General features: G+C 32.9%; 7 protein-coding genes across 7 annotated transcripts; 3 read left to right on the forward strand and 4 right to left on the reverse strand.

Annotated features, from left to right (window-relative positions):
* Window positions 1-348: 348 nt before the first annotated feature.
* ELE39_002822 (extracellular with a ricin domain and a family 2 glycosyltransferase domain) lies at window positions 349-2,547 on the reverse strand (the record flags this gene model as incomplete). Its single annotated transcript, XM_067345926.1, has 1 exon — window positions 349-2,547. One exon carries the CDS (start codon window positions 2,545-2,547, stop codon window positions 349-351), a length of 2,199 nt encoding a protein of 732 aa, XP_067201784.1.
* Window positions 2,548-3,922: 1,375 nt separating this feature from the next.
* ELE39_002823 (RRM domain containing protein) lies at window positions 3,923-5,431 on the reverse strand (the record flags this gene model as incomplete). Its single annotated transcript, XM_067345927.1, has 1 exon — window positions 3,923-5,431. The coding sequence occupies one exon, from the start codon at window positions 5,429-5,431 to the stop codon at window positions 3,923-3,925; it is 1,509 nt and encodes a 502-aa protein (XP_067201785.1).
* A 1,177-nt stretch (window positions 5,432-6,608) lies between these two features.
* On the reverse strand, window positions 6,609-7,814 carry ELE39_002824 (5 transmembrane domains; the record flags this gene model as incomplete). Its single annotated transcript, XM_067345928.1, has 1 exon — window positions 6,609-7,814. One exon carries the CDS (start codon window positions 7,812-7,814, stop codon window positions 6,609-6,611), a length of 1,206 nt encoding a protein of 401 aa, XP_067201786.1.
* A 962-nt stretch (window positions 7,815-8,776) lies between these two features.
* On the forward strand, window positions 8,777-10,111 carry ELE39_002825 (choline ethanolamine kinase family; the record flags this gene model as incomplete). The annotated part of the gene is made up of 1 exon (XM_067345929.1): window positions 8,777-10,111. One exon carries the CDS (start codon window positions 8,777-8,779, stop codon window positions 10,109-10,111), a length of 1,335 nt encoding a protein of 444 aa, XP_067201787.1.
* Window positions 10,112-10,886: 775 nt separating this feature from the next.
* Window positions 10,887-16,226, forward strand: ELE39_002826 (DNA-directed RNA polymerase I; the record flags this gene model as incomplete). Its single annotated transcript, XM_067345930.1, has 1 exon — window positions 10,887-16,226. One exon carries the CDS (start codon window positions 10,887-10,889, stop codon window positions 16,224-16,226), a length of 5,340 nt encoding a protein of 1,779 aa, XP_067201788.1.
* Window positions 16,227-16,590: 364 nt separating this feature from the next.
* Window positions 16,591-18,009, forward strand: ELE39_002827 (uncharacterized protein; the record flags this gene model as incomplete). Its single annotated transcript, XM_067345931.1, has 1 exon — window positions 16,591-18,009. The coding sequence occupies one exon, from the start codon at window positions 16,591-16,593 to the stop codon at window positions 18,007-18,009; it is 1,419 nt and encodes a 472-aa protein (XP_067201789.1).
* A 123-nt stretch (window positions 18,010-18,132) lies between these two features.
* Window positions 18,133-19,545, reverse strand: ELE39_002828 (WD repeat; the record flags this gene model as incomplete). Its single annotated transcript, XM_067345932.1, has 1 exon — window positions 18,133-19,545. One exon carries the CDS (start codon window positions 19,543-19,545, stop codon window positions 18,133-18,135), a length of 1,413 nt encoding a protein of 470 aa, XP_067201790.1.
* Between the last annotated feature and the right edge of the window lie 141 nt (window positions 19,546-19,686).

Consider the following 19,686-nt stretch of genomic DNA (forward strand, 5'->3'; position numbering starts at 1 on the left):
TTTCTTTTTCCCCGGTCAAGAGGAAAAAATATTTTAATAAATACTCTAAATTCTCTCTTTGCATCCTACACATTTAATGAGACGGAAAGGGTTTGCCGCGCGCGGCAGAACTTTGCCATTTATTTTTAAACGATGCTTAATACAGAAAATTTGGAATGCATGCAAAAATGCGGCTACAATTTACAAATAGTAGAAAAGACATTGTCTAAACCAAATCATTAAATAAATAAAATGTGACTTCAGTTTAATACAAAAGTTTCATTTATTAAAGTCTAAAACATGTTAAATCTTAAATAATGTGTATATTCGCCAAAATTCATTTCAGCCTGTAAGAAATTAAGCTGATTATTACGTATATGATAGCTTTAGAGGAGTAAATTTTTTAGGTGTAAATCTAGTTATATTCCAATATTGGTTTGGGTTGTTTGGCTCACAGTCCAACAGCTCGACTTTATAATTTGATGAGGGCTCCTTGCTTTCTACCAATGAAAGACACATATACTTGTTAGGCTCAACTTTAGCCTTAACTATGTCATTATCTAGCTCCCAAATATTTGTCATTTCACTATTAGAGCATACAGTGTACGCCAATTCGGCTCCTAAGCAATAGCTCTCTTTAGAAACTATACGAATTTGCTTTGTATTATTAGACATCATAAATGCCTGAGTACCTTTTTTCCCATGGCAATGAAACATTCCTACCTTGTCACCATCAGAATTCCCACCCATAGAATCTAAGCAAATGTTATTCACTTTCTTGCTCCTAATTTCCCCTACGAAAAGAAGATGATCCATTTGAGTGATATAAGTTTCCGGAGCGACATTATCCAAAAACCATCTAAATGATTTGCATTTGAGCTTTTTCTTAAGATGTAAAATGTCATCAAATGAGCCAAGATCAATATTAGGATTAGGTGCAATCATTTCAGTTATTTGGTAGAATTCGTCCATCCATACTCTAGCCGTGCGGAGTCTGTTGAACCATAAGCTTCCCGGAGGTGAAACGTAACCAACACCTTTCTTTCTGAAAATGTGGAATACTCTAGCACAAGGTGTGCACTCAATCTGTCCCCCACACATCCAGATCCTTAAACTTATTTCAACATTTTCCGCACCCCAGTGCCTAAATTTCTCATCATAGCCACCTAACTCCCAGAAATAGTCTCTTCTCACTGCAAAAAGACCCCCCGCCATCATTGGTGATTTTATCGGAGTAGTGTCATTTATAGGCCCAGTTAATGAAGCCTGTTCCACAATTGAATACTTGAACCCAAGCCTACATCCAATACCAGAAGTGCTGGTATAAGTAAAATCGGTAGGGTCTATTGAGTCAATCTGTGGCATCACTACAGATTTTGGTGATTCTTTAAGTCTCAGAAGTTGTGGTTCAAGCCACTGTCTTGAAGTCTCAATATGACTATCCAATATTACAATTACAGGAGCAGAAGCAGCCCTGATACCGCTTAACCTTGCGCCCACAATACCTTTACGTTCGCTCAGATGGATAACTTGAACTTTAGGAAGAAGTCTAATATAATCATCCAGAAAACCTCCTGGAACAAGATCAATCATATCAGATCCATCATCAACAAGAATAATCTCGCGTAGTAGTGGTGGAGGTGTATTGTTTAAAACAGAGTGAACCGATCTTAATAAAGTGGAAAGAGGTTCATTATAAAACGTGATTATAACAGATGCATCGTCAAGGTCCTTTACTGGGTAAATTATATTCCTGCAAATAGGGTCTCTAACCTCTGCTGGAACTCTATCCAATGATAGGAAATCGGATAACTGCCTATAGAAACCGCCCCCCTTTGACAATAAAGTTTCCTCGTTATCTTTATTTATTTTTGGAGGTATTCCAACGAAAGCAAAAGGAGTCGTTCCATTCGGAAATATACCAAGAATACCATGCTGTCTTAATTCATTGTAACCTGGGAATACAGCAAATGAATTTAAATACTGACTTGATGTATTAGAAAACAGTGATGAATACTCTTTGTGTTCAACATAAGGTAGAACTTTTGAGCCAAGGCCATATCTCTTAACAAGAGAAAGACCCAAATCAGAGTTGTAATCTATCCCAGTATCCTCTGGGGATGCAAACGCTAAATTATCAAAATATTTAGTTATTGCAATGCTCTCTGTTAAGTTCCTAACATTGCCGTATTCTGTAAAATTATATTTATCTGGCATTGTTCTTAATTTGATGATATAACTCTGATGCCTTGAATCTGACTCAGCAACCAGCTTTATAAAATCTGCACTGCTACCTTCACTAGCAGTATTGATACAATTACCCTTGATTAAACATCTAAAAACCTTCAAACCCTTCCCACCTATACCTCTTAAGCCCAGACGTTCTGAAGAAGACACATTACTACCTATATTTGATGTAACCAGCTGGTGTACTACTGTAAAAGACAGTGCCCAAAGCAATATTATCACTAATAACAGATACACGAGTCTATTCCTACATACAAATGCTCTTCCTAGTTGGTTTTGTATCCTTCTGAAAAGTCTACGCAATGCATTTGTTTGGCTCATCCCTTAAATATATAACTTATTCATGCATAAATTTACTTTTGTTGTTAATACTATATTTGATACTCGCACAATGTTTCCATACAAATTAATAATAAAAAAGTAATAACCTCCCTGAAATTACTTCGTTTCACTCTTGTAAATAGTCAAAAATCTAACAATAATAGTAATTTACTCATATAATCTCAGATCACCGTTAAATGGCCACTCATCCACTCAAAATCTTTTTCAAAAAACTTAACCTCACTTACTTCGTAAATTTATTTAAAACACTTCATCCAATAATATTTCCCGCCCAATACCTGCATAAATTTTACAACCCATGTGGCAAGGGAAAAAAATTCAAAAAAATATTTGCACAAATATTTGTAAGAGCGTCATTTCTACTCAAACTACTACTCAACGAAATTTGTTTAGGCATTAACATAAGAGATAACATACTGCAAAAAAAAAATTACGTTAATAAGACATTTTTCGAGCCTGTAAATGCCCCCGCACACCTTAAATTCAATGTTGTGCATGAAATCGAAATCTCCTAGACTACTCATCTTGCACTCACAAACTACTTATTCATTCTTTGAACTCGGAAAAGCAAGGCACATTAGGCTAAAATTTTGAGATTCTATCCGAATGTTTCTTGCAAATATTGATAAATAAAAATACGAGAATATTTGTGTGAAATCAATTTTGTTTATCATCTCCCTTAATATATCTTTCCATTCATTTCTTGTAAAAATCTAAGTAATCAAAAGACTAATAGAATTATAGATATTATTTAAATATTTATTGGTAATGATAAAAAAGCAATACCATACTGAACTGCAATAGCTGAAAGATATTAAGAATAGCCAGAAGAATACAAACTTTGACAAAAAAAATAAATAATATATTCAATTATATTTTGAAAAAGTTTATTGATATTTTGTCTCATTCTCTCAGAATGCAGAGGTGTTTCCAAAGTAAAAATTTGGTTTAATTGCCCATTACCATACTTTTTCCTTTTAAAGTAAATTACATGTAAAATTAGGGATCCCTATTTCAAACCATGTATCACCAATCACAAGCAATCATAATGCGATGCCAAACTACAAAAATTCTTGCTTCTGCATATTCTGCTTTGCAATTATTAAGTCAACACAAAGAAAATCATGATTTTAATACAAAAACAGAGCTGTTGATCTTATTTTATCACTAATCCACTCTTACAAAGGTACTTGAAATATGCAAAAAATTAGCCATTTTCGCTCAATGATGAAAAACTTAGTCAGAAAATCACGTAAACAAACTGCTTCCGACGTATCAAAATTCTGAAACACATCACTACACATTCTACTTTTTCCAACAACTTGCATTCCTTTATCTTCCAGAAGCTCCATTATCAATACATACCTCGTAGCCTTCCATGTGTTGGAACGGCGCCAGGTACCGAATATGGAAGAGCTCCTGAAGGTGCATACCTCCCTTGAGCATATGGCCCAGGGCGTGCCATATTTGGAGCATAGATATGTGGAGGGGGTATGCCGGGTCTAGGTGGATGAGTTCCAGGTACAGCGGCTGATGAAGTGTTCGCTGATGTTGCGGGATGATGATATGAATGAACATTTGAGTCAGATGCCCCTTGTTGCTCCGAGAGGTAGTCGTCCTGATTATCGTAATTTGGAGCGGAATTAGAATTACTATTATTACTTACATTATTTGCGTTAAAACTCGATGCATTAGAGGTACCCGTTGATCCAGAAGGTTGAACTTGGAGATTGCCAGTTTGCTCTGGCGGAACGTCTCCATAATGAGAGCCTAGAGTTGGAATTACTGGAGGTATAGATACCGTTACACCTGCAGATGATTGAGGTCCAGCCGCAGCTGCATGGTGCATGGGAGGAGCTATTTGACCGTAGCCTCCAGTGGCATAAATATTTGAGGAGTATCCCGAAGCATACCCCGTATACATATACCTAGGGTCATGTCTACCGTATCTTCCATAAATTTGCTGGCTCGGTACACCCCCAGCATGAACAGGTAAATACGGGTTTCTGTAATAATCAGCATAATTTGAACTGGCTGTGGTTGATGCTGCAGCAAGTGTAGGGTTCGTTCTAACTCTAGGATTTCCTAATGAGGGGCCGTGACCCCCTGAATTAGATTGGTTTGAGTTTCCTGCCATAATTTCTCTAGGAAGAGCTTTTTTACACTCTACCCATTTATTATCAATTTGGTGATCATAATAATGCCTCATAACCTCCTCCACTGCATCAGGAGATTCATACTCAACAAATCCGAAACCCCTATGCCTATTAGTATCTCTATCTACCATAACACTAAGATTCTTAATAGTACCGTATTTTCCAAAATGCTCTCTAAGCTTCTCATCAGTACAGCTCTGAGGAAGTCCTCCAACAAATATCTTGGTTGCACTAAAACCACCTGAAGAACCTCCTGTACCCCCAACATGGGGTCTTCCTGTTACATTAGAATTGCTACTCGTATTATTACTTCCACTATTTCCACCAATGTTAACATTTGCGTTCGCATTGACCGAATTATTGCTAGCCTGGTTATTGCTATCTGCAGATTCATCTGCTTCGTTTGCTTGAATTACACCTCTTGGAACTGCCCTCTTACAGTCTATCTCCTTTCCATCAACGATCTGAGGAGAGGACAAAACTGCATCAACAGATTCCTCCGAGGCAAAAGTGATAAAGCCAAATCCACGTGATCTGCCTGTAGTCTTCTCCGTTAACACCACTGAGTCCACTATCTCTCCATATGGAGAGAAATGAGTCCTCAATGAAGCATTTGTTGTGACATCACTTAGCCCTCCACAAAATATCTTAGCAGGTACCGTAGGACCACCTCCACTGCCACCACCCTCTGTTTGAAGTGTCGTCATTGTATTAGTAATTAGTTAATATATATATCATAAATATAAAAATATATACATATATATATATATTTAATTAAATATACACATATATTTATTATACTTAAATATGGATTTTTTTTTTAAGTTATTCAATATCTGTGATTTTTACGATAACGATGCTACTCACTTATACTCTCATTCTAAGTTCTCGTTCGAATAATTAACCCTTCTTTAGAGCTTATGCTAAGTCTCTTCTAACTTATGGAATATCTACTTATACACACACGAAACTACCAAAATCCTTGGAATCTAAAAAATCACAATACTTTACTTGAACCAAGTTTCATATGTTAATTCCCCTTGTATTTATACTCGTACAAATACAAAAATAAATCTCAATATTTATATATAGCTAGTATATATACTTATTTAGCCTTACTCGTACTGACTAATATAAATATTTTTTCCGTACAAAAAGAAGAAACTAAACTCCCTCCTGCACTTTATTTGCTTCCAACACTTCTGTCGTGAAGATAATTATTTATTTCGCAACTTCATTAATCCAACTCTACTCTTTCTCGAGAGACCTCTCGTTATTGCGGCAAAGACGACAGTGGATGCGTTGGGTGCGCCGCCATCTCGTCTTTTATTACTTAAAATTAATATTAAAATATATTTTTTAAGAATCAAACTATTTCTATTATATTTGTTCACAATAACTTTTCTCCACATTTTCTCCCCTCCTGTTTCCCCTCGATTTTTAATATTGTTTTTATTTCAAATTGATATTTGCTTATTTATTGCCAAATAATGTTGTTGGCGCCTAATTCTTCGTTAACTTTTCATTACACTTTTTTCTTGTGTAAACGAACAGGTGGCTCGAAATATAAAAATTTAACTTCAGAAATGCATGCATTTTTGTTTCTACCATGTTTTTAATCTGCCAAATGTCACATGTAGTTCTTGTTTCTTTCTCTCCTAGCTCACAAAACACACTATCTGAGAATTATTTGAATAAACAAAAATTGAAAAAAATTAATTTATCTGTTTGCCATAAATTTTTTAAGAATGTATAATTTCATTTCGTTTTTAGTAGAATTCACGAAAGAATGGTTCAGAAGAAAGAGATAAACTAATATCTTGAAAAATTATTGAACTCAATGTCCATTCAATTAAAAATAAAGTTTAATAAAGTTATACTTTTCTAAATAGAAGGTAAAAGAATCCAGCAAAGTGGAATCTGGACTAACGACGAAATAAAGATTACAATCGTGAGACCTGACTGTTGAATCATGCTGAATTGATTGCTAAAACTTTGTGTAGAGATTACTTTGAGCATCATATAAACTAATAAAGAAGATGAAATCGAAAAGTATATAAAAAGTCCCCAGAAGAGATGGGTTTTCACTCCGCCAGTGGATAAAAGTGCGAAATCACATAGAACAATAGAAGTGTACTTGTACCCCAAAGTACTAATTAGGTCCAAAGTTGACAAAACCCTTGCGGCAAATATATAAGCAATTAATTGGAAAAGAATTATTTCCGTTGTTAATAAAACAATTGAAAATGTTGCGGTTGAGCCAAGCATCTGAGGGTTGAACTGAGAAAACACACCATTAATTACACCATCTGCCAAAACATATGTTATAAATCCCATTAATGGAATGTAAAGATCAGAGAAAAGCGTTGGAAGACATGCTCCTCCATCACTTGCATTAGAGGAAATAGAAGTGTGGTTTTCATAAGAAAATGAATTCCTTTTATTTTGAGTAAAAAATGTGATGAAAGGGCAGATTATTAGAAATATTTTCTTTAATACATATTCATGGCTTACTGCAAAATGGGACCTTAGAGAAGCAATTGTCTGTGGAAACCAGAGCTGGAGCTGACTAATTTTCTCGGAGTTTAATCCAGTTGTCTCTTTAACGGTATTTGAAACGATGCCCATCACAAGCTGGGACGTATTATTTCCAAAATTAAGCATATTATTACTTGGGAAAGAGCTTCCGTTATTCATTCCTCCCAACACACCTTGTACTACACTACCGTTCATGTGTGGAGTATTGTAAGTCTGATAGTTATCATTACTATAGGTAGGGAACTGGTGGTTGGCATTATTTAATGTATTGAAAGTATTTGTATCCATATTAACATTTTTATTGAATGAAAACGTTCCGCCCCCAATGTTGAAATTATCATTAGAATTGCTTTCCCAGTGATAAAAATCTATCTTTTGACCACCTAGCTGTCCATTTTGGCTATAACTCACAGAGGGGTTATTGCTATAATGATTGTTTTCAGGAAAACCTGAAATATTAGCACGTGCTCCAAAAGGATTGTTTAATGGTTTATCACCTCCGTAACTGTGCATATGTTCTGATGTACTATTGACTTTTCTAATTCCGTTCATATGGGATGATAATATTATGTCTGAAACTATTAATTTATATATAATCAAACTTAATAGGATTTGTATACGTTATTTTTTTTTTTTAAATAAACTCCCTGCTAGTCTCAATTCATATATTTATTTAGAGTTGTATAAAAATAAAACGCCATACTAAAAAATTTATTAATATATTCAAAATGTAAAATTCAATATTACCAAAAATTTTGAGAAATTAAGAATTTCTTTATTGAAGCACCAGATATTTCAATTATAGTAAACTTAAACGAATTCGCAAGTTATCTAATTATCAAAATTCGTAAGTACAAAAAAAAAATGTTTTCTTAGCAATTCAAAAAACCTGATTGTATTCAATAAATTATAAGTTTTAATACTTTCTTCGAACTTTGAATAACTTTGCAAATTAAATATCAAAGCAACGCATAACTTAGAAATTTGAGCTAATGTTAATATTTACTCACAAACCCCCATAAATATATCTTTTTAATATTTTCTCTAATAAATCCTCTTAAATCTGTAATCTTTATTATTTTCTTTCGTATTGGAATTCACAAATATTTACCACTCACCACATAGAAACTAATATAATTTGGGCGGGCGCACAATATAGAGCCATATTTTTAAAGTTGAATTTTTTTGTTGAAAAGATCTGAGCCTGGAAGAGGAGGAAAGGAGGAAAACGAATTACAAACTCTTGAATGAGAATTACTTAAAATAAAATTTTGAATAAGTTTATACGAAGTTTTGGATCCTGGATTGTGTTTTTTTAATATTTTTTATAATATCTCAAAGCATCTTAAAAATAAAACTTGTTACTCTTTACATTTGTATACATAATTATATATGGTATTCCGAGCATTAATAATACTGAATACGGCATAAGCATAGCTATTTTTTAAAAACACAATAAACTTCATTTTAGTGTATTATTCACAATTTATTATTAATTTTTATTCTTCAATAGAATGACTTGGAATATTGATTTATCAAAAAGTAAGCTAAGGGAGGCCGAAAAAGTGTCATGGAAGCTATTCAGAACTGGCATATGTAAATGTTGCAATCCTGAGAAATTAACTAGGTCCAAAATTTTGACAGGTGGTTTATCTAATATTTTGGTTCTTGTTTCAATTTCAACAGATTTATTTTGCGAAGATATGAAAAGGATCAACAAAAATATTTTGATTCCAAACTTAAAGGTTCGATTTTATTCCGAAGAGAGAAAAATTTTTGTGAATGAAAAACGTGAACAGTTAATTCAAAATTTACTTGCAAATGCAGGAATCATTAAACCAATATTACACTATTTTCAGGGAGGGCAAATAGAAGAGTTTGTTGAGGGTAGAACTTTAGAAGTAGAGGATCTTAGAAATAAATCGACCTATATTCAGGTTGCAAAGAAAATCGCAAGCTTACACTCAATCAAAATTTCTCAAGAGATTTTGGAAAATATTTGTTTGGAATATGATAATACTCATCAAAACTTGAAAGTTGCACCATGTCCTGAATCTAACAACCAGCCAATATCCATTTTATGGCCCACACTAGAAAAATGGGCATCTCTTTCAGAAGAAGTTTTAAAACTAAATCGCAAAGAATACTACACTGATATTAATTTTGAAAAATTAAGAATTCTTATCCGTAAATTAAAGAAAAGTTTATACTCTGATCCTCTTTCCAAGTTAACTTGCTCAATTGTAGTTTCACATTCTGACTTACTTCCAGGAAATATCATTGAAACCTTGAGCAATAATTACACTTTCATTGATTACGAGTTTTCTGGTACAATGGAATGTGTTTTTGATATAGGTAACCATTTATGTGAATGGGCAGGATTTACTTGTAATTGGGAATATTTACCAGATGATGAAACTATTTCTGAATTTTTAAAGTATTATATTGCAGGTCTATCAAATAATCGATACAAAGGAAATGAATCTAAATACAAGAAAGGTGGAGACGATAAAAATACAAATAATTTAAACATTAAAATGGATGAATTAGAAAATAATTACCAATATATTAATCATGAAATAAAAGAAGCTTTTCAACTTGAGCATTCTGACCCTCTACCAATCATTAAAGCTTATGTAAAAGCTGTAAAAACTTGTATGGTTATTTCGAATGTCTTTTGGGGACTGTGGGGAATTTGTAAATCCGACATAGGATCAAATAACTCTTCTAATTCAATCTTCGATTACAAATCTTATGGATACAGAAAACTTGAGTCAATAAATACAGAGACATATTTCCGAAATATTTTAAAAGGGATTGATCAAGATATTGAATTCCCTGTATTTTAAAACAAATCAACAATATCGTGTTATAAATATTGTCTTTATTCCTCATCATTAATCACTTCTTTAATTAATGCTGAATAAATCATTTCTCAAACAAACTAATATCTTGGATCAATTGAACTTTAATATCTTATCATAATATTACTGGCTATTAAGCCATATTATAATTAATAAATCAACCATGAATCTTTAAACTTTTCAATTTTTATAAAAAAGTTATATATCAGCCATCAAAAATTAATTATCAAGTTAAAACTACAATTAATATTTGCTATTTTCAATGAAGTTTACTCTATGTTGTATTTCAAAAAAAAATTATTTTGTCTTCTTTCTTTGGCACTAAAATATATTAAACTATTTATATATAGGCTGTAATTCCTGAATGAATTTTTTACTTAACTACGAAATAAGACTCTGCCTCTCTGTACTCCTGCTTGTGATTTATTATTTTGAAATAATCTTATTAGCTAGCTCGATGTATTTTTCATGTAAATCTACATGTAATTCATTTTGCCAATTTGTCTTAAGGACTAGCTTTCTCAGAAAAAGGGTCATGGCGCTCGTTTTGCCGCCATTAACTGGTTATGAATGACTATTTTAAAGAGTAAAGTTGAATTTTAAAAACTGAATTATTTCCATTTTTTCTTTATGAAAAAGAAATGGATGAATATCAGGTAGATTCAAACTAAGAAGGTAAATAGAGATTGTTGCAAGACAAAGAAGAATTACCTGTAATTTTTTTTAGGTAATATAATTGGAAGAATAAAAATATTGGAAAATGAACTCAGCACCAATATGTTCTGATATCCACAGTGCCTCATTTGACCTTTTGAAGGCGTCCGAGGTTAAAAAGCTTTCTGTTTGCCATGTGACCTCAATAACAACCTTTGAGTCTACTGGTGAAAGCAAGGTTGGTGGTTTGCATGATTTAAGAATGGGCCCATTAAGTAACAGAGATTTCTGTGGAACATGTGGAAGTAGAAATGAATGCCCAGGTCATATAGGTCATATTGAGTTGGAACTTCCCGTATTTCATCCGCTTTTCCTCGGAAACTTGGTCAGAATTTTAAAATGTTGTTGCTGGCACTGTTGTTGTATAAGACTTTCAAAAAAGGTATGTAGTGGTTATGTAAAAAGGTTTGAGTCTATTGAAAAAAATCCAAATGATGCTTTCAAAGTTTTAGAAATTTACAATTCCAATGAGTCTCAATCGTCTGGTAAGATTGCATCTAATAGTTATTCACTGGAAACTTGGGAAGCAATTAAAAGGGAATTCTTGGATAAAGCATCTAAGCACTCTTCCTGCAGCTCTTGTGGGAACGCATTTAAAGGCAGGGTCAGAGAATCTCAGCTTGGAATTGGTATTACCCTTTCTTGGCCTGAGGGCTCTAAGCCCCCCGTAAGCTTGGGAAGCACTTGGAGCTCTAATGCAAATCAAGATGATAATAGAAGCGAATATAGTGATTCAGGATCTGAAACTGGAAAAGAACTTAATTCGGATGACTATGGTGATTCAGAAGATCAAGAAGAAGATTCTGGCAGTAACAGTCAACAGAGCAGTGAATCTAAGAAAAGGAAAAAGAATGCAGAAATTAAAAATAATAATTCAAAGCTTTTTAAACGTTCTTATAATGATGATTTCTCAATTAACATTCCTCAAGAGGCTAAATCTCATACTAAACAAGGAAGAGGAATGATTACTCAACACTTTCAAGCTTTTCAAATTGTACCAATCATTAAAAATATTTGGGAAAATAATAGAAAGATTTTTGAATTTATATTTCCCATATGCAGATCCTTAGGTTGGGAAGCATTCTTTATGTTTACAGTCCCAGTTTCTGCGAATAAATTTAGACCTCTTGGAATGTCTTCAGGAAGAAATATATCACTATTACATCCAAGAACTTCGGGACTGCTTGAAATTCTAACCGCAAATGATAGGTTAAAGTTTTACGTCGATTTACAAAGAAAGGAAAATAGCCATGAGCCTATAATTGAAGGAGAGGAAACTTCTAAAGCTGGAAAAGCGTTGAAAACCGTTAAAGAAGAAATTGAAGTCAACTCAAATAACTTGATTTCGTACGTGTCTTCATTACAAGAAAAGGTTAATATGTATTTGGATCAGAACAAAAGCTTTAAGCCATCATCGGCCCCTCCAGGTATTAGACAATGGCTTGAGAAAAAAGCAGGTGTTATCCGTCAGAAAATGATGGGAAAAAGAGTCAACTATTCAGCAAGAACTGTTATTGGGCCTGATCCATACCTAGATACCAATGAAATAGGAGTTCCGCTCATGTTTGCTTTGAACTTAACTATTCCAGAACGTGTTGGTACTCATAATGTCTCACTAATGGCCAATTTGGTTGAAAATGGTCCAAATTTATATCCAGGAGCAAATAAACTTTTACTGGGCGGAATCCTTTATGATCTATCAAGATTAGATCAAAACCAAAGAAAAGCCAAGGCTAGATTGCTTTTATCTTCCGTTTTATCAGCTTCAAACCCATTTTTAGGGAACCATCATCCAATTGTATATAGACATTTGGTTGATGGAGATATTGTGTTAATGAACAGACAGCCTACTTTACATAGGCCCAGTATCATGGCTCACTATATAAGAATACAACCAAAGGATAATATTATGAGGCTAAATTACGTCAACTGTGGTACTTATAACGCAGATTTTGACGGTGATGAAATGAATCTTCATCTTCCGCAATCCCTTTTTTCTAGATCTGAAGCAAAATACATTATGGATGCTTCCAGACAATATTCCGTTCCAAAAAGTGGCGAGCCACTGAGAGGATTAATCCAAGATTCTTGTATTGGAGGTGCATTTTTGACATCTAAATCAACCTTCTTGAATAGGGAGGAATACTTCCATCTACTGTACACATCTTTGTCATTTATACTTGACAAAAAATCCTCTGCACTTTCCACAAGTCCTATGATTTATTCCTCCCAAGGCCAAGTTATTTTTGGATCGAATAAGAGATTTTCAGAAGTTAACTCTCCGTTAGGAAAGGTCAAAGTTGACGAGTCTATTCTGAGAAACCAATCAAACCTTAATAGCAACATCCAAAATAACAATTTTGGAATTGAGTTTTCTATTAATTCATTAGACACTTGTATAACTTCAAAAAATATGCAAAATAATGATTCATCTTGTAAAACTGAATTTAAAATACATTCAAATATCCAGAATCCATACCTATTTAACAATTTGATTCTAGAACCACCAACAATTATTAAACCAATTCCCTTATGGACGGGAAAACAAGTATTCACATCTCTTTTGAAAACCTTACTATATACCCTTGTTAGTATTGAACCAAGTGTCTATGCAGGGATTAATTTGATATCTAAGAGTAGAACTCCTGGTGATTCATGGAATGGAAAGGAAGATGGAGAGAAAGAAGAGGCTGTAGTAATAATAAGAAATAGTGAACTTTTACAAGGAGTTATCGACAAGAACCAAATTGGGTCAAACTCATACTGTTTAATTCACTTATGCACAGAGCTTGTTGGTCCTCTGATTGGAGGTAAACTTTTATCTGCCATATTTAACCTTTCACAGGTTTACCTTCAAATGAGAGGTTTTACTTGTAGTATTAGTGATATGTTGCTCACTCCTGAAGCAGAATCCGAGCGTATTGAGTTAATTAGAAAATATAACCATGCTTCTGTTTTCATACAAGAGGCATTTCAATACTATATTTTTAAGGAGATTGGTGGGAAGAATGATTTAAATAACCAAACTTACTGTTCTGAGAAATTTGATGTATATAAGGGACTAAATTCAAATAAAAATGAGTTTGAAAAGACTCAAAAAGCCGTGCTAGAATTGAGAGATTTGAAGAAAGGCAAGTACTTTTCTCAAATGAACAAAGATGGAAAAGAGTTTGATAAAGAAATGGAAATAAACCCTTCAGAACTGGTTGAATTTTCAAACAATGAAGATCTGACATCGTCAGCTCTTGATGTACTAATCGAAAGAATAAAGATTTTTAGTAAAAACAGCAATAAATTAGAAAAGAAGCTTTTGCTTTTAGAGCTCGTCAAATCATTGAAACAACAAAGACTTAGTATAAACGGTTTTTTTAAAGATGAACAAGACCTAGATAAGTTTACTCATGATAGCTCTGGGATACTCTTCCCCAAAGATATGCACTGCAGAAACTCAAATAAGGATTCAGATTCTTCTTTAAATTCTTATTCTAACTCTGATACCATTTTATATGATAACAGCTGGCTCTCCATTGGTAAAATGGAAGAAAGTATCGAAGACAAATTTGATGATGAAGAAAATGAGTTTAACAACCATGGTGATTTCTTTACATATCCAAATGAACTAACAAGACGTAAACTAGAGTCTTTGATCGGGAATAAGTTGAATACAAAGAAAGACTCTTTATTGAAGATCATGGATGCAATTTCGAAGATTGGCTTAGGAGATATCACTTCGAAATTAGGTAACTTATTGAAAGGATCCTCTTCCAAGTTTCCTTTCCCCCATAATGGATTTTCTTCTATGGTTTTAACAGGAGCAAAGGGATCAAGAGTCAACTATAATATGATTTGTGTTATGCTAGGTCAGCAAGAACTTGAAGGAAGAAGAGTTCCAATTATGCCTAGCATGAAGACTTTACCATCTTTCGCTACTTATGATTTGGGATCTAGAGCAGGAGGTTTGATTACTGACCGTTACTTGGATGGTCTTCATGCTCAAGAATTCTTCTTCCACTGTATGTCCGGAAGAGAAGGATTAGTTGACACTGCAGTCAAGACTGCACGTTCTGGATATTTACAGAGATGTATCTTGAAAGGATTAGAAAGTATGATTGTTAATTATGATGGTACCGTTAGAAGCGAAGACGACACCATTGTTCAATTTATATATGGTGATGATGGAATTGACGTTTCAAAATCAAGCTATTTGTCAAAATTGGAGGATCTAGTTAGAAATAAATCTTTGTTAGAAAGAGATGTGAAATTCGAAGAATCTATGCGAAATAGGTTTTTGACTAATTCTTTTGAGAATGTATGTAAATACGAAAATAAGCAGGATTTATTTAAGACATGTCTGAACCAGAGTATCTTATCAGATGAAAAATCTTCTAAAAAAGCAAAAAAATCTGTAGAAAAGGATTGTTTTAATAACTTAAATATATCTGAAGATAAAAATAAGGACAAAAAAATTAATTTCGAGAATCTCTCATCTTCATTTTTAAGTGAAATGACTGTAAACTCATTACTACCTACAATACTTAATGGAGGATCAGTTTCAGAGTTGTTTTTAAATAGTTTATCTGAGACAAATATACAAAAGCTGACTAGAATTTCCAGTGATTCGAAGTATTTTATTGACAATAATTATTCTTTGAAAGGTAAAAGAAAGTCAAGAAAATCATCAGTAAATGACAAATATAGTTATGAAGAATATGAGTCAATGTTGAATATGGAGAAGTTACTTCGTTTAAAATATATGAAGACTCAAATTTCTCCAGGAGAAGCTGTTGGTTGTCTTGCTGCTCAATCTATTGGAGAACCAGCTACACAAATGACTCTTAATACTTTTCACTTGGCAGGTCATGGTGCTGCTAACGTTACTTTGGGCATTCCAAGACTTAAAGAATTACTTCAAACGGGAGGAGATTCAAAAACTCCGTATATTTTTATTCCATTACTGAAAGATCCGAATTCAAAAGAAGATAAATCATCTAAATCTAGTGGTGAAGATAATGATAATAAAGATTTTATTAACTATACAGAAAAGGTTTTGGACTGTTTCAAATCAATTCCATTATCAGATATTATCGAAAATGTTGGAGTTGAAAGTTCAATTGTTTATGATGAAGATGGTCAATTTAAATCATCATCGCACAAAAAGTCTTCATATTGTTGGAACTATGAAATTTCCATCCAATTCTCAGATTTGGAAGTGTTTTGTCAATGTTTACCACATTACAATATGTCGTCTTTAATCAATTTGACCTTATCAAAATGTATTAAACCTTTTTTGAGAAATGTAAGTTTAGCCAAGTTGTATTTTAAATTCTTATGGCTGGAAGTTATTAATTACTGTAATTCGGAGGAATTTATTATTTTTTTTTTATAATTTAAGTTCAAACCATTTAACTAATTTATTTCCCTAACTGAAAGTTGATTTCTTGAGATATTAGTTATATGGCTTTTTGGATTTCTAAATAATTTGAATGAAATATTAATGATGAAATAATATTAAAACTTTCGTTCTTCTGTAATGTTGCCAAATTTCCAATTTTGGAGATTTATATACAGAATGATGGAGAAACTAGATTATTTCTGAAATATAATTCAATCAAATTATGTTATAACTAATTTTAATTTTAAGAAATGAATTTTAATCTAAACCTCGGAATAATCAAATTTTAACTTCCAAAAATATTAATTTAAAATATTTATTGAAATTAATTACTAACTTTGATTTTTAGGTAAATAATATGTACACAATTTCATCAATAAGAAGTAGTAAATTTTCTAACCAAGATAATGATGAGGCAGACGAATTTGTTTCAAAATACGTCTTGGGACATAATAGTGATCGAAATATTGGGATTTTCAAAGGTGCTTTAAACTCAATGGTTCAAAAAGGTAACTTCTCTTTTGGGGGGGGAGGAGGAGGAGTAGAAATAGGACAATATGAGGACGATTTTGATGGAGGTTCTCGGCCTAGTCGCAAAAAAGAGCCAAAGAGCGAGGATGAAAGTGGAGATAACAGTAATGGTAAGAAAGAAGAAGCGAATGATATAGATAATGATTTAAATAACGAGATGGACGGAGATGATAAGGCTAGAGACGATGATGATGATAATTCATCAGTAGAATCCTCGTCCTCAACTTCTGAAGAGGAGAATGGAGAAGATGATACTGAAGGAGAAGGTGAAATGAATAGTAGCAAGTACACAAAAGACGTCAATGACGAAAATAATGATTCTGGGAGTGATGAAGAAGATGGAAATTTAGTTAGGAGAAGCTTAAATGGAAGAACTAGTTTTGGTAATGGAGATCTAATGGAGGATGGCTTAAAAATACCCTGTATAAACTTAAAGATCTTGACCAAAGATGTATTAAAACATGTCATTGACTTTAACATTGATAGAAAGACTAATATTTTGAGTATAAAATTGGGATGGCCAGTTATAAGATGTCCACATTATATTGATTTCTTACCTGTTTTAAAAACTTGTATTTTAAAGACAAATATTCAGTCGATTTCATGTTTGAAAAATGCAAGAATTACAAGAAATCAAAAAGAGTCCTCAGACAAGAATCTATCTCAATTTGAAATTACTGTAGAGGGAACTAACGTTGGCCATATTTTTAAAATATCGCCAAATTTCATTAATCACGACAAAATCAGATTTAATGATATACAAACGGTATATAAATATTATGGAGTTGAGGCTGCCAGACACTGTATTATTAATGAGTTAAGAAACGTCTTTTCAGTTTATGGGATTAACGTTGATTATAGGCATTTGACTCTAATTAGTGATTCAATTACATCAAGTGGAAAATTGAGAGTATTTAATAGGATGGGAACAATATCATACAATGTATCACCTTTTTTGCAGATGTCGTTCGAGACTAGTATGAAATTTTTAACTGAAGCCTGTTTAAGAGGTGCTCAGGATAATTTGAAAAGTCCAGCAAGCTCAATTTCAGTGGGAAAAATGGTTACTGTTGGTACTGGTATTTCTCGTACATATACTAATTTCTACCAGAATGGCTTTCGTGAAAAAACAAAAGATGGAGAGATATCTAGTGAAAAAAAGATCAAGGAATATAAAAATGTTGATGAGACAAAGAAAAGTAAAAAGATTAGCAAGAAGGAAAAAAATTATTTCAAGTTTCTTTAATCGTTAGAATTCAGAAGTTAGGAAGTGATACTTTTTTTTTAAAAAAAAACTTTTAGTATGACATATAAATAGTATTTAATTAAATTTTTTTTTTAATTATTTTGGAAAGATTACTTAATTGAGTTAACTAAGGAAAGTATCAGAAAATTGCCAGAACTGAATAGTGTTATCTTCTGAAGCGGATGCTACCAGAAGGGGATCTCCGTGCTCATTCGGGTTCCAAGAAATACTGGTAATGGGAGCAGTATGTCCATAATGTATAAAAACAGCATTTGGGTCAGAGGAATCTTTTTGAGAATTAGTTTTGATAATGTCTTCATGAGTTTGGTTATTATGATTGATATTTTCGAGACTATTTTGAGAGCAAAATGTGGTATTTTCACCATGAGAGTGGTTTTTATATAAGTCCCATACAACTATTCTGTTATCAACTCCTCCTGTAATTAAGATGTTTGGAGACCATTTAGACCATTCCATACAAATGATAGGCTTTTCAGAATGAAAGTTGAAAGAAAAAAGTTCTTCATTGAGATTTCTAATATCCCAAATTTGAACGATTCCATCCAAATTACCAGTAGAAATCATGGTAGGAACAAATTGGTTAAAAGAAAGAGTATTGATTCCAGATCCGGTCTTTTTAAATAGGTTTGGATAATTTCCTGATGGACTTCTTACATCCCAAATAGCAAAAGCTCCATCATCTGATACAGAACCAAATACTGAAAAGGAGGAAGGATGCCATTTTAAATCATTAACGTCAGAATTATGCCAGGAAATACTTTTAATTGGTTCCAAAATGGGTGGAAAAAACTCAGATTCTTGTGAATCCACATTGGTTTTATTAGTATAGATAAAATGATTTCTTGCACTTGAGTTTAGAATTCCGCTGGTATTGTTATTAAAATCCCAAAGATTGATGATACAATCGCTTCCACCTGAAATTAAACAGTTATTTGAAGCACCATTCCCCCAATCCATTGCATAACCTTCCTTTGTGTGGCCTTTTAAAAGAAGCTGAGGATGGACAAGATCATCAGTTGGAAATGATTCATGTTTTGAATAGTCAAAAACTAGAATATCACCATTTACTACTCTACTAGCAATAATAAATGGATGTTCCGGCATATGCAGTGCTTTGTTAACTTCTTCTGGGTGGTTTAATTTCGCCTTTACTTCAAATTGAACAATGTTCATATTTGTATTATCTGGATTATATGAGTATTCAGCAAAACTCTCGGCATTCATTAAATCATCATTAGCCTCCAAGTCACCTATGTGAACTTCTGCAATTATCAAATAATTGGGTTCTTGGTCACTTGTATGAGTTCCATAAATGATCTTATGCACAGAGTAACTACCATCTGCAGATTTATAAGAGTTCGGTAGCCAATCAATGGTCAAAGTTGGCCATTCCAATGTATAAGACAGCATTGTATCATATAGATATGGGCAATTCCTTCTCCAAATATATTGAATATCATCCTCTACATTATTATTAAGGGTTGTGGATCCTTCATTACTTGTTAAAACTTGCATTTTGGCGTTTTATACTCACAATTTAATATGATATTATATCATAATCTTCTATTCAACTTTAATTACAGACCCAAGTAGAATTATAAACAGTAAATCTTATTTTGAACAAAATTATTTATTTGACTGAAAGTTGTTCAAAAT

The sequence above is a fragment of the Cryptosporidium sp. chipmunk genotype I genome (genome assembly GCF_004936735.1).
Source record: "Cryptosporidium sp. chipmunk genotype I strain 37763 chromosome Unknown contig_31, whole genome shotgun sequence".
Classification (NCBI taxonomy): domain Eukaryota; phylum Apicomplexa; class Conoidasida; order Eucoccidiorida; family Cryptosporidiidae; genus Cryptosporidium; species Cryptosporidium sp. chipmunk genotype I.